The sequence below is a fragment of the Triturus cristatus genome, chromosome 6 (genome assembly GCF_964204655.1).
Source record: "Triturus cristatus chromosome 6, aTriCri1.1, whole genome shotgun sequence".
NCBI lineage: Eukaryota > Metazoa > Chordata > Amphibia > Caudata > Salamandridae > Triturus > Triturus cristatus.
The window spans coordinates 965,670,583-965,692,421 of record NC_140589.1 but is presented as its reverse complement, the minus strand read 5'-3'; the positions used below and the strand labels follow the sequence as shown (position 1 = coordinate 965,692,421).

The 21,839-nt window shown below is 44.6% G+C and overlaps 1 protein-coding gene across 3 annotated transcripts in view; it reads right to left on the bottom strand.

Annotated features, from left to right (window-relative positions):
• Positions 1-21,839, bottom strand: part of LOC146820861 (uncharacterized) — a 182,412-nt gene that overhangs the window by 49,327 nt on the left and 111,246 nt on the right. For all 3 annotated transcript variants that reach the window (XR_014962633.1, XR_014962634.1, XM_085609305.1), the window contains one exon: positions 2,328-2,541. Coding sequence is in view for 1 of the 3 variants with exons in the window: in XM_085609305.1 (XP_085465431.1) it covers positions 2,328-2,541 (214 nt within the window). In the remaining 2 variants the exon portion in view is untranslated. The remainder of the gene's footprint in view (positions 1-2,327; positions 2,542-21,839) is intronic.

The following is a 21,839-nucleotide window of genomic DNA, read 5'->3' as shown; positions in this document are numbered from 1 at the left end:
TCCCAGCAGGTAGGATGCTGTTACGTGACAACCCCGAAAAAACATATCATGTTATTTAACATGTTAACGGACTTGTGTAGTGCTTATTGCCATTAGTAACGTATATAACATAACGAAAAGTAACGTAACATTGGATTGACATTTAGGAGACATACGCTCAGGGGAGCTTACAACTTAGGGGTCTGTAAATTACTAAAAACCACATGTTCTACCTGGCCATGGGTACTGATAGGTACCACTGCTGCTTGCTTCATGGGGTCATATATTGCCTATGTGATATAGCCGTTATACTTCTTAGTGGGCCACTGCCTCCAATAATGCTGTTTCTCTAATTTGCTACGCAAACAAATGATGGACGGAACACTGAATAAATCATACATTCACACTCAGTCAAGAGATCTGGGTTAACTCCATCGTTCTTTTGCTCACCATGCCACCCCAGTTTAGACCCAGCCATATGCAAATCAGTCTTGACCCTGTGCCTCTTGGGAACAGTCCAGACCGAACTGCCAAGCCAGGTCCTCCCTGGACCGGAAACAAGCATCCTGGGACTGGTTTCTGGGTATTACCCTTCATCAGCCAGGCTAGCTTGAATCCAGTGGCACAGTGAGCAAGGGACCCACGTATTGGCGTACCCAACCCACTTCGGGTGAAAAGTGCTTTTTACATTTGTCACCCCGAGTGGGCAGGGTATACCCAGATGTGGGTCTCGTGCTCTCCATGCCACTGGAATCAAGCTATCCTGGCTGAAGAGGGGTGAAAACATGAAAACGGTCCTAGGATGCTTGTTTCCAGTCCAGGGAGGACCTGGCCTGGCAGTTCGGGCTGGACTGTTCCCATTGGGCGCAGGGTCAAGACTGATTTGCATATGGCTGCATCCAAATTGGAATGGCACGGTGAGCAAAAGAATGATTTATTTAGGCCCAGATCTCTGTCACGGGGTGAATGTATGACATTGTTCTGCATTCTGTCCATCAATTGTTCTTTTTGCATTTGTCAGCCCGAGTAGGACGGGTATACCCAGACGTGGGTCCGTGCTCTCCATGCCACTGGAATCAAGCTATCATGGCTGAAGAGGGGTGAAATTCCGAAACCGGTCCTAGGATGCTTGTTTCCAGTCCAGGGAGGCCCTGGTCTGGCAGTTCAGGCTGGACTGTTCCCATTGGGCGCAGGGTCAAGACTGATTTGCATATGGCTGGGTCTAATTTGGAATGGCATGGAGAGCAAACAAATGATGGATTTAGGCCCAGATCTCTCTACTGCGGTGAGTGTATGACAATGTTCTGTATTCTGTCCATCAATTGTTCTTATTGCATTTCTCGAATGCGGCTATTCATACTGGTCCGCCTCCTTATAGCTGCATTGTCACATGCCGCTTACCTCACAAGGCCATTGTTTCTCTATGCTGCGTAAGTGTTGCCACTGCCACATTTTCTGCTTACATATTGTGGTTTGATTTATGATGGACAACACAAAGCTCTGTTTACTGACCTTCTTCAGATACCTTATTGTATTTCGAAAAATTGTATCTGCATTTGTTTTAGTGTATATAAATCTGTAAAATCCATTTTTACTTTCACATGTTTATCCCCCTTGATTTGCTTCCAGCACTTTAAAATGGCTGCTTGGAGTGATTAGGGCAGGGTTAAAACTGCAGCTTTTTCAAGTACATATTATTACCAATTCTTCAAAATATACATAGAGCAGGTGTTGGCTTCACCCAATAGAGTACTTCTCTGCAATACAGCGTTGTGATTGGTCTGAGCGCCGTGGTTTGGTGCTTAGATGGGGAATAGGGGCCTGGGCGTGTTCTCCACCCAGGCTGTAATGCAGCCTGGACGGAAAACATGGAAAGTGCGCATGACAGTTTGGCTGGGCCCCAGAGGGCCTGCCATAGCATCATTTGCATAGTGTGCACATCACTCCTCCCCTGCCCTGCACTGACAGCAGAGCAGCCCTGCCCGCCCACTCGCAAAGCAGCTGGAACAAATAAAATAATAATAACATTCAGTTATCATTTTATTTTTCCTTTAGTAACACTGCTTAAAAGCAGTGGGGTGATGCTCCTGCACCTTAGCGGCAGAGACCCCACTGACCTCAGGATACATTGAATTCTCTATCACATAAATCCATTGTATATAAAAACAGGCTTTTAAAAAATATTTTAGTCAGGATTCAAAAAATTAGCCAAACCTATTGGCTTTATCATTGTTCGTTTAGCTTTTTTAACAAAACTATATTCAGCTGGGCTGGAATAATAAACATTGAAATTTAATGTATCATCTCTAATGACTATCATGAATATCCACAGTCTTTGATCAACTTACTGCTCAGGCAGAGTATCCATGGGACTCTCAAACAAGCATAAGAGATATATTTTCTGTCTTCAGGAAGGAGGTGTGGGTATATGGTGGCCCCTGGATAGGATCTTAGGGTCTTGACTGATTGACTGATGCCCTCTTGTGGTATCCTCACAGAAGCCGCTGAGATCTGCACAGGATGAAATCCAAAATAGATGTCTTGTACCTTATGGTGGTCAACCTGAAAGGGTAAGTGGAAGGGGAGGTGAGTGGATTGGGGATGCGAGTAATGAGCAAACTGTCACTATTGTCCTCTGCTAGTAGACCCACTGTAAGCTCAATGTCATCCTTAGTCCCTGGCTCATGCTTGATAACAAAAGACCCTAGTCTCCAAAGTTATCATTTGCATGTGTCCCCAACATGGCTTCAATGCCTTTTTATTATCAAATCAAATTCAAATTTAAAAAACTTTACTTTTCTCAGTTCATCCTCCTATATACTGCCACATTCCCTGCAGATGCCACATTGATACCTCCTAACCATATAGGTGTGCTTCATACTTAGGGCATGCCTCCCACTGCTTCTTGTTGGACAACTATTGCCTTTTCCTGTTTTTCCCGTTCTATCTGGATGAAAGGTACAGTTAACCCTCTCCACATCCTCTCTCTTCTACCTAGCCCTATTCCTCACACCTTCACCGAAATGGGGGTAGAATAGAACAGATTCATCAAATGGCAACAATTGGTGATGGTGACTCTGAGGTCCATATTACCATCAAGAGAAGACATTTGTACCGTAGATCTACAAAAAGTATATTTGGACACCCAGGCTCCTGAGCACTCCAGAGGATATCTCAGATCTAGAGTGGTCATAGAGCATTAATTGAAAGTTCTCTCTTTTGGCCTGTGATTCACGCTTACAGTCCCCTTGACAGTGCATGTGTTTGGTCAAGGATACCTCATCTACGATGTAAAAATGTCTGTCTATTTTGAAATACCAAGGAAAACCTTTTAGTGCATCCTAATGTGCCTGGGTTGTCATCGACGTCTGATCTCTAATAACAACACCACCAATTTCAAGCTCTGTTAAGGATGTTCTTTTTGAGAACATTACAATTGCATGTGAATCAACAGTTTCATAGGTAATGAAGCATAGTGCCATAGATATAATAACCCTCCTAGAACCCTATTACAGAGAGGGTACACTTTTCCTTTCAATAGGTGTGCCGTGCGCAAATAGGAATAGTGTGCCCTTTTATGAAGAAATTGCTATCCTCAGGGCAGCTGCGAACTTGTGGTGCTGTGGGTACAGCATATTCAAGTGAAATACAGAGTGGCTTTTTGAAAGTCGCTCCGTGTTTCACTGTGCAGGTGGCAACCCACCTGCACTTTTAAGAGGGATTATATATCCCCTTGTAGGGATCCCCTTGCAGGCGGGTGCAGTGAGTGACTGCACTCACTTGCAAGGGCTTGTCTGGGAGGGGTCCAGAGGAGAGTGCACCACCTTTTAGTGGCACACTTTCAGTGTGCCTCCTGACAGCTTCTTTGCCTTTGCGCCTATGTCCATAATACGGCGTGTGTTCAGAGGTAAAGCGAGGAGGAGCTGGAGCCACTGGAGACATGTCTTAGAAAGCCCACGTTGCCTTTCACTCTCTAGCTCCTGAGGGTATATTTCAGCATTTATAGAGGGGTCATAAGCAGAGAAAGGGAAAAGAAAAGGAGATAGAGGTGATGGAAAGAGCACAGATGGAAAGAAGTTGGAGAGAAATTTGGGTGAGTGAGTACAGAGAAGAGAAAAACATTAGATGGAAGGAAAGGGGACGCGCCACCAGCCCTTGCCACGCTTGCTCTTCATCCAAGCCCGCCGTGAGGGGAACGGCCAGCATCAGGTCCTTACCTGCAACGTCTTGTCAGCTCCTGACTCCGCCGTGAGGGGAACGGCACTGGAAAACTACCATCCCCAGCATCCCCAGCGCCCGACGCCTGCCGCCGCTGTCATCAGGCGGCGCCGGGGCGCTATTTGAGGCGGGGAGCTGCCTCGCTGCGCGGGACGCGCCACCAGCCCTTGCCACGCTTGCTCTTCATCCAAGCCCGCCGTGAGGGGAACGGCCAGCATCAGGTCCTTACCTGCAACGTCTTGTCAGCTCCTGACTCCGCCGTGAGGGGAACGGCACTGGAAAACTACCATCCCCAGCATCCCCAGCGCCCGACGCCTGCCGCCGCTGTCATCAGGCGGCGCCGGGGCGCTATTTGAGGCGGGGAGCTGCCTCGCTGCGCGGGACGCGCCACCAGCCCTTGCCACGCTTGCTCTTCATCCAAGCCCGCCGTGAGGGGAACGGCCAGCATCAGGTCCTTACCTGCAACGTCTTGTCAGCTCCTGACTCCGCCGTGAGGGGAACGGCACTGGAAAACTACCATCCCCAGCATCCCCAGCGCCCGACGCCTGCCGCCGCTGTCATCAGGCGGCGCCGGGGCGCTATTTGAGGCGGGGAGCTGCCTCGCTGCGCGGGACGCGCCACCAGCCCTTGCCACGCTTGCTCTTCATCCAAGCCCGCCGTGAGGGGAACGGCCAGCATCAGGTCCTTACCTGCAACGTCTTGTCAGCTCCTGACTCCGCCGTGAGGGGAACGGCACTGGAAAACTACCATCCCCAGCATCCCCAGCGCCCGACGCCTGCCGCCGCTGTCATCAGGCGGCGCCGGGGCGCTATTTGTGGCGGGGAGCTGCCTCGCTGCGCGGGACGCGCGCGGGCCGCGCCCGGGCGAAGCCCGGGACAAGGGCGGGACCGTCTGTGGCCGTCCGGGGCCGGAAGAGGCCGGGCTGGGCCACACTCTGTTTCGATTGCCATCCCAAGTAAGCCGCTGTTGGTTACAAAACTAGGACGATTGACGACAGTTGATTTTATACATTGTTGACCACTGCGCTGTAGCTCCCGTGAAAATGGCAGGGAAGGGGAAACGTGCCGCAGCTCAAACCACAATTGCAGGGACCATGGACCAGTTTATCACCCGTGCAGTCTCGGTCCTGGAGCATGAGATTGCCATTACCGAAAGACGTCTATCAACAGAGCCTTTACTCACAAGGCGCTCGTCACTGGGCCCCTTAGCTCACGCAAGCTCACCAAGCAATAACAGAGAGCAGCCCCGAGAGGAGGTATTACGACCCATACCAGATACAACTGACATAGTGGTTGCATCACCAATAGAGGAAGCAGAATCAATACAAGCACCTAAAACCCCTCGTCCACACACTAGAGCAGGGGCTAGATCTTCTACACCCACTAGGTTAGTTGCACAGAAAAGGAAAAGGGGGAGGGCGAATGAGCGCTCTAGACCAGCTAAAGTTCCCAAAGCACTTAAAAATATTGTGCCCCTTGACTTACCTAACACTAGCCTAGGCACTTCAGAGGAGGACGCTGGTAGAACTGAGTTACCTCCTTTTGATCCAAGCAACCTCGCCCTTCAACTAGAAAGCATTGTTCGTTCTCTAATATCCCCTTTAATGGAAAGGATCGAAATGGTTGTATCCAAAGTAGATAAACTGGAACAAACTATTCTGGATAACTTTTGCTCGGTGAAGAATGTTGTCAAACTATGCGCTAAAGACATATCCAAAAATAATAACTATGTCGGCTCTGCTGGTTCTGCCCTACCCATATCAGCCATATCGCCCGTCTCTGCCTCTATTCCAACTGCTGTAGATACTTTAACCATAAACAGCAACCAGTCATCTCGACAGAAGGGAAAGTCACAATACTGCAAATCCCCGAGGCGCGAGGGTAGGTCAAGTAAAGATGCACAGGACACTAACACAAATACCATGCATTTGGGTGGTCCGAGCACTACTACTCCTAGTTTGAACGCTGTGCCACAAGGAAACGAATCTAGGCCACCCCCGATCCAACTCCATCTCCCATGTGAATCCTTCCCTTATGTTGTTGTTTTAACCGGCGTTCCTGAACTTCCCACTAACAAACGTGAATCATATGAGCAACTAAAAAACAAAGTTAGTCATTGGCTCAACATTCACAGACCCATTCCAAATGAATTGAATGGTCAAATTATTTTTGTTAGAAGGGTCCAATGGGTAGGACCTTTACTCAAAAACACTCAGGGCGATTGTGTTGTTGTTAACTTTAAAGATGCGCGTCTTTCCAAGTTCATTGCGGAAACAAATTCCTATGGCCCTAGATCTGGAATTGCGGTGCATGATTTAAACTATTTTTATACTACAGCTATATGCCATTGACATATCCATTCCATTGACACCCCTTTAACTCCTGTGGCATTAGGGGCTACTGCCAACTCAACAACGGATGGACTGGTAAATATGCCAGAGATTTCACCATTGTCATCACATATGCGCGAAGCGAGGGCAAATGTATCTGGTCATTCTGCCGAGTCCCGTGTTATATGCGCGGGTAAAAACTGGGGCACTCTTTTGTCTTGGAACCTGGCTAGTATCACAACTAAAATGGATACTCCTGAATGGGTGACTTTCATTAATGATTTTGATGTTTGCCTGTTTCAGGAAACCTGGTCCCTTGAGGCCCAGTATATGCCGGGTTATTTGAATTTTTATGTCCCAGCAACCAAAGGCACAAAAGGCCGCCCTTCTGGGGGTTTGACTATATGGGCTCGTCAGAACTTATTTTCACAGGCCACAGGGATTGATACTGGGTCCCAGGATATCCAGCTGGTTAGGCTCACGTTTGGCTCCAAGAAGTCTGTGGATATATATAATGTCTACCTATGGGGCACGAAGGGGAAGAAGTCAAGTGTGCTTGAATCCCTTACTGCACTTATAGAATCTAAATCGAGTAGCAGGGACTTGATTGTAGCTGGGGATTTCAATGTCACTTTCGAACCCCTCCTAGATAGTGATTCTGAATGGGGGCTCGACCCCGAAGAGGACCAACGATGGGGCATCCCAGCCCTTACATTACCCCCAATCAAACGGTGGTCTGTAGTGGCTACCCAGGTCAATGCACTCTGCCTAGAATTCGGGCTCCGGGCTTTGAATGGTAGAGTCAACGGGGACAAGCTTGGAGCACCGACCTTCGATAACGGCCGCTCAAGCAGCCGGATTGATTATGTCCTTTGTTGTACGAGATTGTGGTCCCCCCCTATTGACATGGAGGTGGTGCAAAGAATGGAGAGCGACCACAATCCCATTTGCGTCTCTCATAGTTGGTGGGGTGAATCATGCTTAATGTTAAAAGAAGCAATTCGGGTCCCCCCGATAAGCGTGCCTACCAATGATCTACGCAGGTTAAAATGGGCATCAGTAAGGTCCAAAGATTCAGTATTGGCCCAGATTAATATCAAATTCTCTGCAATCATGGCGAATCTTGAGGATATCTCGCTAAGCCGTGACCAAGTAATTAGGCTGCATGAGTCTTTTTTTGAGGGTTTACGTCCCTTTTTTTTTAAGCAAATAAGGCACGGTACTAAGCATCAGCCCAAGCAACCAAAGTGGTACGATAAACACTGCAAAAATGCAAGATCCACCCTGGCTAAAGCCTTATCTAGTGGTAGCACCCCATTTATCCAATTAGCAAGATCTACTTATAGGAAAAGCATCACACAAGCTAAAATAAAGTGGGAAGAAATGTTTTGGCAGGACCTTAAGGAAGCCAGTGATTCCCGTGATGCTAGACTATTTTGGAACGTTCTGAAGTGGGGCAGAGGAGGCCTATCAGAAAATCCTTCAAACCATGTCTCAGAAGGGGATTGGCTGGCCTACTTTAAGCCTCAATACGCGCGTGATCCCCTTTACATAAGCCAGGGCACTATCCCTTATGTTTTTTATTCGTTAGGGCCTTTCACCCCGGAAGACTGTTTAGTTGCACTGTCCTGTGTAGCTGCAGGACGGGCTCCTGGGTTGGACGGTATTCCTTCTGATCTCTTTCTAGCGAATAAAGATTCATGGAGCAAGTATATCGCTCATATAGCGAACGCTGTGGCTGAGGGTGCGCCAGTACCTAAATCTTGGGGAGGCGCAGTCATAATCCCAATTTATAAAAAGGGTGACAAAAGCCTCCCGGGGAACTACAGGCCCATCAGCCTAATTGACACAATTCAAAAAGTCATTGGGAGGATGGTCCTGAATGAGGTACATAATTGGATTGGTGCGAACGAGATTCTCTCTAGTCTCCAGGCGGGTTTTCGCAAATCCATTAGCACCATTGATCAGGTGTTCCGCTTTAAGCAACTATTATGGAAAGTTGTTGAACTGGGCAAAGGCAGTCTCTATGTCACTTTTGTGGACTTAAGAGCTGCCTTTGACCTAGTCCCTCGTGAACAGCTCTGGAGGGTCCTAGAAAAGCTAGGACTTTCCTTGGAACTCCTGACCTTAATTCGAAGACTGCATGAGTCTAACTTTGCAAAAATCCAATGGGGTGGCCTGGGGGAATCAACCATCGAGTTCCCAGTAGAGCGGGGAGTCCGTCAAGGATGCGCAATGGCCCCAACACTATTCTCTTTGTACATTAATGGAATAGTGGACTACATGCTTCAGACCAATACTGATGCCCCAAAATTGGCGGGTGTCACAACACCAATATTGATGTTTGCCGATGACACTCTTATAGTGTCAAAAACCCCGAGCGGCATGCAGAAGGCATTGGCAATTTTTGAAAATTTTTGTAAAGACCATGGACTGGAGGTCAACGTGGCAAAGACAAAGCTTATGACCTTCAACCCACACACTAACTATAGGGCTGGTAAGCTTAGGATGAATGGCCAAACCCTCGAGGAGGTTGCTAACTTTACATACTTAGGCATTCATATGTCCCACAACAACCGGTGGAACAGGCATTTGGAAATGTCAACATTGAAACTCACACAAATATCGGGAACGCTGGCTAAAGAGTTCAAAAAATCTTTTACTAAACCTCTTAAACCGGTGTTACAAGTCTACGAGGCAAAGGCCTTAAACTCGGTTCTGTACGGAGCTGAGTTGTGGGGCTTTGATATATTAACACCCCTCATGGTAGTTGAAAACAAATTTTTCCGCTCAATTACAGGCTTGCCACAAAGTACGCCAATGGTCCCACTGCGCTACGACCTAGGTAGGAAGTCCATCAAAGATTTGGCAAATCTCCGGCCAGTTCTATACTGGAGGAGATTGTGGACCACTCCGGAGCTACGACCTTACGCAGTGGGTATCATGGACGTAATCCAGGTTGACACGTTTCATAAAATTAAGTGGTTAAGGAACCTCCGAGATTCACTAATTGCCTTGGGACTGGAAAACCTATGGAATGATCCAGTGGCCGCTGTCTTCCCTATAAAAAAGCTTATGAAAAAACTTTATTGGGACAAGATAAATCACAGGGTGTGGGCAGCCTCGTCTTCCTCTTCCATGACTCATCGTTTCCTAGAGGCAAAGGCTACACCCCTATTGGAACCCTATTGGGACTTGATAACATCTCCAAAGGATAGGAAACTCTATTTCCAACTCAGAGCAGGCTCCCTTCCATTAAGGGCTTTAACTTCTGGGTGGTTTGGTGGAAGTACATGTATTTGCCCTGCCTGTGGAGACAAACGAGAAACCACTGGCCATTTCCTTTTTGTGTGCCCAGTATATGTCGCCCCTCGACGTCACTGGCTTTCCCCTTTATGCAAACTGATGGGCACTAGGAGCTCTGCCGTAGCTATTCGAATTTTATGCACGAGCACCTTACCAGTCCATTTAATAGGTCTGGCTAAATATTTGGGGTGGGCATGGTCACTTAGATTAAAAACTGTTCATTCCACAGAGATTGTACAAGGGCCGGCTTGAAGTTTCCAAAATGCACTGCTGTCACTTCTGCCTCAAATAACCTCTTTTAACTATGTGCATTTCATGTCATTTGTCTGCTGATTGTTTAATATTTTCTTATCTAAAAGGTTTTATCTATTTATTGGAATGTATTTATTGAACCGATTACTGTGATTTTATATTGTGATTTGTTGTGTCTTGTATGAATTATTTTAATTCGAATAAAGACTTATGATGATGATGATGATGGAAAGAGAGCAGAGGAACCGGGTTATCCTGAAAATTTGTGCCCGTGTAACTTTTAATTCCCAATCCAATCCTGCGACCGGTGCCAATCAGCTGTGATATGTTAAGGATTGTGAGATCAAGGGTCCAAAATGTTCCATGGAGTAAGTATATTGCTCCTAGAGTGGCTGTACATTTTCCATCCAAGCACCTTCAGGAGATGTCCACTGATCCACATGCATTTTTTGCTCCCATATTCAATAAATGCTGACGAAACACAAGGGGAAAAGATGTTTCTAACTCTATTGTCTGTCATCACCGGGGCACGGTTCATTAAACTATAGTCCTCTTGCATGAAGAAGGTGAAAAGTATAAGACAAGTAAAACAAAAGCAATATTAGGCATTATTGAAATGGAGAATTGCTTTTATTGCATGCAAATAAGATAGTGCTCTAAACAGACTAGAAACCTATGGGATAAAAACATGGACAGTGTTCTTTGGTTAGTCATCCATCATATGTCTTCTTTGAGCAGACCCCCCAAGAAATGCGGCATGAATTATTACATTTTGCGACACAAATATGGAAATTTTGTGGCACAAATTTGGGAATTTGTCAGAATTTTTGCAGCACCTTATTTTGCTATTCTGCATAAAATAATACCCCCTTGGCTCACTGTTTGCAACATTGGCCGTGGGCCCTAGATTACAATCGGTAAGTACTGAATTCTGCTCCACTGTAGCTGTACTACTAAGGAAAACAATCTCTTCTATTTTGGATTTTTTAACTTATATATTATTTTAGGAGATTTGCAGCACGCTGCCATATTAGTATAGCTTCAAAGCACTAAACATGTTTACATACCACTAACATTTCATGCTTTAATGAGATTGGTGCAAAAGGCAATTCCCTATTTTGCAACATTAATATATCAGGAAAACATAGTATAAAGCAGATGGTATTAGGAACTCTCTTGGGTAATAAATATATACAAGAGGTGTTGTGGTAATTTAACTTGTTTCTCTTTTTAAGCAAATAAGCTAATATTTCTTTAAATGGGTGTAATAAAGTGATGAAATGTATGCACCGCTGTTGCTCCATAGCGATTCCCCAATTAACCAGCTCAATCAGTCTTGAATACTAGATTGCGCGAGCAGGTGACATCCAATGGAATCCTATAGATGTTTAGCATGGGGATAGAACATGTTGCTCTCCCCATTCCAATGTCTAAGCTTAGAAGAAAGATTCAACTAACTGGACCCTGCTATAACCTGTCAGTGACATAACGCAAAATGACGGGCCCCTGCAGAATTTGATAAAGGGCCCCTGAGTCTCCCTTATCCCGCAGATTTTAATTGCCCTTTGGCTGAATGGAGGAAGGCAGAAGGACTAGGGCCTCCTGCACAGCATGGGCTGTAGGGGCCTGTGTTATGGCCTTGGCTGTGGGTGAGATTGAATGAACATATGAGTACACTTGTGACGTCCCCACTACAAACAATGGATCTCTTGGAGAAATTACTCTACGCAGGTTAATGCAAACAAAACAACACTAATGCTGATTGGAACTCAGTTCAGGAAGTGGTGGCCAACCAAATCAGACTCACTCGCCGTGGCCACTAAATGAGGACTGTAAGTTGTCCAGAGCCTTGAGCCATTAATCTTTGCTTCATTACTTCTAGCATCTTAATTCTCTTCCTGTGACTCATGCTCATTTCACTTTCCCTTCGTTTTAATTTTGTACCTCCAATTCCATTTTATTTTTAAAAAAGTACACTCTAGTGTTCACCTTTGACCTTTATAATGGAGATAATTTGAAATTAATTTCCATTCATGGCCACAAGATGTCCTAGTTTCCAAAAGGTTGGCGAATTGAGAGGCAAAAATATCTGTAAGTTATGTGTTCACGACCCCTTCAATTACTTTTTCACAACCTTATTGCAGCCTCTTCACTAGTGCCTAATTTGTCAAATATTAAGTGCCAGGGCTCTGACCAGGAGGCCACTGCAGCTTGCACAACCCATCACCCTTGTCATCGCTGCTAAAACAACTACTAACCATCTCTCTCGCATGTAAGTTTGACAGCTCAGATTATTCCAGGTCGCTAAAGGAATGGTTGAGGAAGGGGGTATTAGCAATTTTAATGTATATTGTAGTCCTAAACTAAAGTTGTTCTGCTCATCTCTAAATTAGATGAGCAGAGCCACCATGTGATGGACTGCTCTAAGTATGCTGTTCACAATTAGTTGCTGGTGCCGAGCGCCGGAAACCAATTAAGTGCTGGTGCGGAGCAACGGAAAGCACTGGCTCAAATTAAGCACTGCTCTTCACAAAAAAAAACATCAGATCACATTCTCAAATTTAATGGGCACTTTTGTAAAAAGTGCGGCCTTTTTACAAAACTGAAGATTTTGCGATTTTATTGCAAATTGAAAACTTCTGGATGGTCTGTTTGAGTATTTCAAAAATTTATAAACTGCAAATTTTGTTTTAGCAAGGGTAGTAAAAGCCACTGACCCATCCTTTACACAGAGATATATTTACAATGCATATTTCACAAGATAGTCTTCCTATTAAAAGTCACTTCAGGAAGAACATTTGAAGAGATTGATTAGTGACAATATCAGAAACTCAAATATCGTGTGGACAGACTATTGTGCCAACAATATCGAGGACAAGACTATCTAGTAGGTAAGTGCAACTAGGTAACTATAAATGTACTATTCTCAACTCCAAATCTACATACCTTGAAGACATATGTATGTATATATATATATATATATATATATATATATATATATATATATATATTACCTACTGGCGGTCGCCAGTAGGTAGTTACAGTTAGGACCTATTATCCATAGGAAATCTGCAACATTCTATTTGGAATAACTTTGGCGCCGGTTGACGAATCTTCGCGAAATTTTCAAAACTTGTGCGAAAATTGAATTCATGAGAAGGTATCTATAGTAAAACTTTACTTACCCTTAGAAACTGAGCTACATGATATTCTTGATATTTTTGATAATATGGTATTCTGTCCCACGATATTTGTGTTTCCAATATTTTGTCCAAATACCGAAGAGATGCAGGCACTTGTAGGTGTATACAAAATAGTGAGATATGAACACAACTCCTTGTATGGGTACCTTAGTGATATATACATCTTAAAGGAGTGTAGGTATTAGAATAATAATAAGTAATCTAAATTAAGATTTATAATCTTAATTATCAATATTTTAGTTACATGTTTTTCTTCAATATTATGGTAACTCAATATTAAAAATGTGATATTCTGACAAAGTTAGGGGTGTTTATTTGTCGGCATAGAGCAAGTGTGGTCTCACTGCTAAAGGATGGGCTTGGCCTTGATCTTGTCTGAAATCCTTTTTATATTATTTTTAGCTTCCTGTATTGCCTTCTAAAACCAGTATTAGACAGAGACGCTTCTCGCTGTTCTACAAACCCACACATCATGTTGCTGGGAGAAGATTGGTAAGAGTAAAGGTATTTTGATGGATAGAAAGGAGATGTGTATTTGAGTGTTTCAGTAGCCATCCTTGCATGTTATTTGCATTTCTCCTGCATTGAATCTTTCCTAAATACAATCTCATCTCAAACCCTTTCTTGCAATCTATAACTTAGCAATCTAGTCTCTACACAATCCCTTTTCTATCATTCCTTGTCAGCGAATAATACCTCACCATGCCACTGAGATTTCCTAGCAGGATTTACCCTATTACTCTTTCGCATATTGGGTAGGTCAGAAATCACTTTGTTTTTGCTTCCTCAATCTGCTTTCCCATTTCATTCCTGACATCCACTACCTACCATTGTAGAGTGAATAAGTTCAATAAATGTGACCAGTTCTGATGGTGATCTTACAATGCCTTTGATCAGTTTGGTGCCTGAGGCTTGAGATCACACTCAGTACACCTCAATTGGCCCAGAACAGGCGACAATTTCATAGGTACTGGGGAAAGCAAAAAGGGATCTCAAGGACAATCAAGTCAAAAGTGTCAATATTTAGATTTGTAGTCAGCCTTGCAATAAACCCCTCAAGGACGTTGTAGGAGAGCTTATATTTTTTGGCTAACTAAATTTACAGGATGAATATTTTATAATGTATCAATCGAGCATTTATATAGCGCACTACTCACCCAGAGGGTCTCAAGGCGCTGGGGGAGAGGGGTCCGCTACTGCTCGAACAGCCAGGTCTTGAGCTGCTTCCTGAAGGCGAGGTGGTCCTGGGTCAGGCGGAGGTGGGTCGGGAGGGAGTTCCTTGTCTTGGCGGCGAGGTAGGAGAAGGACCGTCCCCCAGTGGTGGCTCTTCGGATGCGGGGGACGGCGGCAAGGGCATGGCTGGTCGATCGAAGCTGGTGTTTGGGAGCGTAGAAGTTGAGGCGGCTGTTGAGGTATCCTGGGCCTTGGTTGTGTAGGGCTTTGTGTGCGTGGGTGAGGAGTCGGAAGGTGATTCTCTTGTTGACCGGGAGCCAGTGCAGGTCTCTCAGGTGTCCAGAGATGTGGCCGCGACGGGGGATGTCCAGGATGAGTCGTGCTGAGGCGTTCTGGATCTGCTGGAGTCTCTTTTGGAGTTTGGCGGTGGTTCCGGCGTAGAGGGGGTTGCCGTAGTCTAGACGGCTGGTGACGAGGGCCTGGGTGACCGTCTTCCTGGTCTCGGTGGGGATCCACCGGAAGATCTCACGAAGCATGCGCAGGATGTTGAAGCACGACGAGGAGACGGTGTTGACTTGTCTGGTCATGGAGAGGGAGGAGTCCAGGATGAAGCCCAGGTTGCGTGCGTGGTCTGTTGGTTTGGGTGCGCTTTTTTTATGTATAAAAAGGCTATTGAGAAAAGTGTTTTCTCATGCCCAAAGGGTAGAGAGGATTATAGGTCAGAGTAACACCTCCCAGTATAAACAGTTACACAAATAATTTTACTCCAACTAACCATTCAATGGTCATTATTGTTACATGTAGATGGAATGATATGATGAACAGGGGAACTTATAACTTCACCACTAGGTGAGCAAGGAAGCAATTCCTTTTAGTTTAGGTACCCTCACACACCCTAGTGGTGTCATGCTTCATCATCGGGTCACCCCGACGCCTAAAAGTCGGGGTGGGCTCGACCACAGTATTGGGAGCTCTTTGAAGAAATTACAGACCAGGGAGGCTATAAGATAAAAAACCTCAGGCAGATCCCCAGTTTCCCTTTATTTTTGGGTCTGTCTGGGTTGATTAAAAATAATAAGAGTAGGGGTATATATAGGAGTATTATGGTCCTATGACCCTAGTGCCAACATGTTTCAGTCCACTGTGGCCATAAAGGTCCAGGACTTTCTTCAGGGCAAACGAGGCCACCTTGGGATTCAGAAGGGGGAATTCCCTATTCTGTTTTATTATGGACAAGGGTATAGTAGCTACTCCTTGTATGAAAGACTGATCTATTAATCTGTCTTGCGTTGTACATCCATCTGAAAAAGAAAACACAAAGAAACACATATCCAACTTATACAGATCGGTTTTCATCATGGTGTTTCCAAAATGACGTGTCTCAAATTCGTGTTTGGAATGCAGAGCCACACCTATATGTGCCAGGTGGTCAGAGAGGCATAATAGTGTGCAGCTATATCCACATATGTGTCACTCAAAAATTGTATCTGTGCACAGTTAATCGGCGTGTCAGATATATTGTGCGGTGGCGAATTTGCTCGCATTCTACCTGAAACCAGTCGCCAAAAAGTGGATCCTATCAATGAAAAGAAACTCTCGTAGAATCATCCCACACACATCTCATTCTCACCGTATCTGTGATTCAACACAGAATTTAAAAGCATGCGTGACTATTAAAACCTATGGGTAACTGTGAAAGTATCTCTCACACCTGCATACTTGCTTACCCGGACTTTGGATGGTAGTCGTTTCTCAGGGGATGGAAGGGCTAATGGAGTAGCTCTGTAGTCAAACCCTAACATGCGCCCCAGAGGATGAATATGAAGAGAAGGGAATTGAGAATTATCATATTAGGGCATCCGAGACAAAATGTATCTACAGATGATTCCTTATCCAATGGGGGACCTAATTCTAAGCTAATAGTCCTAGAGTATCAAACTTACTTCGTCAAGAGTCCTGCTCCGCTTCCCCACCTACTTGGACCCGATCCCCGGCGTTTCGCGCCATGTTACGGGGCTCGGGAAGTTTATACTTCCGTATTGGTTTAAGCGGAGAGCTGGATTGGTCAATGCGGGCATGTGATCAATGACGTCACCCGAAACAACGGGATAGGTCAAATACGCTCTGTGACCCGGGGCGTCAGTAAATAGACGCGCGAGTGCGTAAATACGGAAAACGTAAATATAATCAACAAATGCGAATTTTAATCTGTTTGTTCATATTAGCGCCCTTATTTTAAAAGACCAGATATATAGAATGTAGTATTCATCTCTGGGGCTCATACCCTTACGTTGCGTGTAGTTACTGACAGACACGTGATCACAACGTGTGTGTACTTCGTCCAATCAGGATCGAGGGCGATTTTAGTAACCAGTCCAAATGACTGATGGGAGATGTAGTATATATATATACTGATAGTAATGTAACTAATGACTGGTAGGATACATAGCCAACGCTAGTCATTATTACTGATCCCATCAAATGTTGAAAGAGTGTTTTAGGGTATTGAAAGTAGTATTTTACACTAGGAGACAGAGATGTCACAAGGGACACTACGCAGCTGTAGTATTTACCTATGGATATCTCACAATTAGAAGATAGTGAACCCTTGAAGGAGTGTGGTATATGTATTACATGAATCTTAAGGTTTGTGTATGATGATAGTGGAACCCAATCTCCAAAGAGGGATAGTGACGTGTGGAAGACTCTCACATGTTTATAGATCACTATTCAAGGTACATACAGTGGTCATGAAGAGGGATATACTACATCTACTTGTTCACTTGTTCAGTTGGTTCCAGGGTATGTAATCATTGAGCCCCTTCTCATGGGTCTTTAGGCGATAGACCCATCGTTGTTCACGCTCTAAGAGTTTTTGCTGCAAGTTCCCCATAGTTGTGACCTTTTCTAGTACTGTCCACTTCAGCTCTGTGTCCTTATGTTTTTTCTCCTGATAATGGGCAGTTAGCCTAGTCGCTGTGACTGATCTACGTATGGTGCTTCTATGTTCGCTGATGCGAACTTTGATCTTACGACTAGTCATACCTATATATAACAGTTCACACGGGCATTTTATCATATAGATCACGGATTCAGAGTTACAATTTGTATGTGACCTCTGTTCCCATGGAGAGTTTAAGCCCAGATCCAATGTTGGGCTTGGGTAAGGGTCTGGTTAATATTAGTGTCGGACAAAAGTGATGGACCCGCTAAGATTGCGGAGGCCTCTTCATCAGAATATCCAATAATGACAGAATACCTCCGCGGCAATGTGGCACCCACAGGCTTACAGATGTTATCCTTACCACAGACGAACAAACAATTCTGGATAAGGGTTTGGGATTCGTCCATACAACCTACCTGGACAAATTCCGCCTTCGATGTGAATTAGGCGAATTCTTCAGAAAAATACGACTGAAAACTTTTTTTCAGGACAAAGAGAGACCCATTGAAGATAATACCTACACGGGTTTGAGACCAAAATCTTCTTTCCTCCCCCCTACCAATATGATGCCTCCAGAAGTATTATCTTTCGAAGAAGCAGTCAGCAAGGAAGTTGAACTACTCCAACCCAAGAGAAACGGGTTCAACAATTTGAGCAAGAAAGAACGTGCGGCTCTGACCACCTTACAATCCAGAACGGATATAGTCATAAAACCAGCAGATAAAGGTGGAGCTACCGTGATACAAAGTACCAACGCTTACAGAACGGCGTGTCTGAATCTACTGGGAGACACCAAATATTACAGAAAGATCAATAGGGATCCTACACAACGGATAAAAACTACTATCATGACATTAACAGCAGATGCCTTGACCAAAGAATGGATTACGAAGAAGGAATATGAATTTCTGAATCAGGAGAACCCTAGAACTCCTCTGTTCTACACCATCCCCAAAATACACAAAGGGAAGACCCCTCCTCCTGGGAGACCCATTGTCTCAGGGATTGGTTCTATTTTGGAACCATTGTCAAAATATACAGATTGGTTCTTACGCCCCCTGGTGAAGAAGATCAAATCGTATGTCCAAGACACCAAACATCTCTTCAATCTTCTGACACAAGTAGAATACAATCCAGTAGATAATTTTTTGGTATGTTTGGACGTAGAAGCTCTATACACAAACATACCTCAGGCGGAAAGTATTAGAGTAATCCAAGAGATCCTCAGACAAGAGGAGTGGCTGTGGGCAGCACCTATTGAGTGGGTGATCACCCTTATACATCTGGCATTGACAGAAAACTTTTTTACCTTTGAAGATCAATTATATCTACAAATACACGGGACATCAATGGGGAGTACATTCGCCCCAAGTCTGGCTTGCCTGTACGTCAGTTATTTTGAAGACCTACATATATGGACTCATAATCCTTTCAGTAGAAATATCTGCAAATGGTACAGGTATATCGATGATGTCCTGATGATCTGGAGAGGTGATCTAAGTAGTCTTGAAAATTTTAAAACATGGATCAACTCACTGAACCCGCACCTTCATTTCACTATGAATGTGAATAAAGAAAGCATTTCATTTCTGGATGTTACTTTCACAGCTAAAGATGGCACTCTTGAAAGCTCGCTGTACACTAAACCTACGGACAGGAACAGTTTATTAAGATTCGACAGTGCCCACCCGCGATCCTTAAGAGAGAATTTGCCAGTAGGCCAATTCTTGAGGATTCGCAGAAACTGTTCCAACATTCAGACATACAAAAAAGAGGCAGCTATTCTTAGTAACAAACTCCAACAGAAGATGTACCCTAACAAGATTATACAAAGAGCAAATAAAAGAGCGCGTAATACACCAAGGGAAGCTCTGTTAGAAACATACACAAAAGAGCAACCAGATCAACTTATATGTGTGACAACATATAACTCCTCATCTAATGACCTGAAAAAAATAATTAACAAAAAATGGTCAATATTGACATCTAATAGACTATCATTTGAGAAACCTATGTTCTCATTCAGAAAAAATTCTAATTTGAGGAATGCCCTGGTACATACCAACTCCTTTACACCTAAACCAACTAATCAGCAGACATTATGGGGTTTCTCGCCTGTTGTAGGACACTACCCGTGTGGGTCATGTGTTGCCTGCCCATTTACAGAACACACCAAAACATTGGATCTGGGCTTAAACTCTCCATGGGAACAGAGGTCACATACAAATTGTAACTCTGAATCCGTGATCTATATGATAAAATGCCCGTGTGAACTGTTATATATAGGTATGACTAGTCGTAAGATCAAAGTTCGCATCAGCGAACATAGAAGCCCCATACGTAGATCAGTCACAGCGACTAGGCTAACTGCCCATTATCAGGAGAAAAAACATAAGGACACAGAGCTGAAGTGGACAGTACTAGAAAAGGTCACAACTATGGGGAACTTGCAGCAAAAACTCTTAGAGCGTGAACAACGATGGGTCTATCGCCTAAAGACCCATGAAAAGGGGCTCAATGATTACATACCCTGGAACCAACTGAACAAGTAGATGTAGTATATCCCTCTTCATGACCACTGTATGTACCTTGAATAGTGATCTATAAACATGTGAGAGTCTTCCACACGTCACTATCCCTCTTTGGAGATTGGGTTCCACTATCATCATACACAAACCTTAAGATTCATGTAATACATATACCACACTTCTTCAAGGGTTCACTATCTTCTAATTGTGAGATATCCATAGGTAAATACTACAGCTGCGTAGTGTCCCTTGTGACATCTCTGTCTCCTAGTGTAAAATACTACTTTCAATACCCTAAAACACTCTTTCAACATTTGATGGGATCAGTAATAATGACTAGCGTTGGCTATGTATCCTACCAGTCATTAGTTACATTACTATCAGTATATATATATACTACATCTCCCATCAGTCATTTGGACTGGTTACTAAAATCGCCCTCGATCCTGATTGGACGAAGTACACACACGTTGTGATCACGTGTCTGTCAGTAACTACACGCAACGTAAGGGTATGAGCCCCAGAGATGAATACTACATTCTATATATCTGGTCTTTTAAAATAAGGGCGCTAATATGAACAAACAGATTAAAATTCACATTTGTTGATTATATTTACGTTTTCCGTATTTACGCACTCGCGCGTCTATTTACTGACGCCCCGGGTCACAGAGCGTATTTGACCTATCCCGTTGTTTCGGGTGACGTCATTGATCACATGCCCGCATTGACCAATCCAGCTCTCCGCTTAAACCAATACGGAAGTATAAACTTCCCGAGCCCCGTAACATGGCGCGAAACGCCGGGGATCGGGTCCAAGTAGGTGGGGAAGCGGAGCAGGACTCTTGACGAAGTAAGTTTGATACTCTAGGACTATTAGCTTAGAATTAGGTCCCCCATTGGATAAGGAATCATCTGTAGATACATTTTGTCTCGGATGCCCTAATATGATAATTCTCAATTCCCTTCTCTTCATATTCATCCTCTGGGGCGCATGTTAGGGTTTGACTACAGAGCTACTCCATTAGCCCTTCCATCCCCTGAGAAACGACTACCATCCAAAGTCCGGGTAAGCAAGTATGCAGGTGTGAGAGATACTGTCACAGTTACCCATAGGTTTTAACCCCTTCCCTGCTCATGACGGAACCGTTCCGTCATGAGCCACGGTTGGCGTGTGCTCATGACGGAACGGTTCCGTCATGACAATCCTGTCGGCGGCCGCTCCGCCTGCGCGGCGCTGTTTCCCCGCCTGTGCGGGGCGACAACGCAAATGGGCGGAGTCATGACGGAACCGTTCCGTCATGAGCACAGCTCAACTGTGGCTCATGACGGAGCGGCTCCGTCATGAGCACAGGCCCACCGCGCTGCCCCCCTGCCCCCCCCAGCGCTGCAGCGGAATGTCCGCAGCAGCGAAGGGGTTAATAGTCACGCATGCTTTTAAATTCTGTGTTGAATCACAGATACGGTGAGAATGAGATGTGTGTGGGATGATTCTACGAGAGTTTCTTTTCATTGATAGGATCCACTTTTTGGCGACTGGTTTCAGGTAGAATGCGAGCAAATTCGCCACCGCACAATATATCTGACACGCCGATTAACTGTGCACAGATACAATTTTTGAGTGACACATATGTGGATATAGCTGCACACTATTATGCCTCTCTGGCCACCTGGCACATATAGGTGTGGCTCTGCATTCCAAACACGAATTTGAGACACGTCATTTTGGAAACACCATGATGAAAACCGATCTGTATAAGTTGGATATGTGTTTCTTTGTGTTTTCTTTTTCAGATGGATGTACAACGCAAGACAGATTAATAGATCAGTCTTTCATACAAGGAGTAGCTACTCTACCCTTGTCCATAATAAAACAGAATAGGGAATTCCCCCTTCTGAATCCCAAGG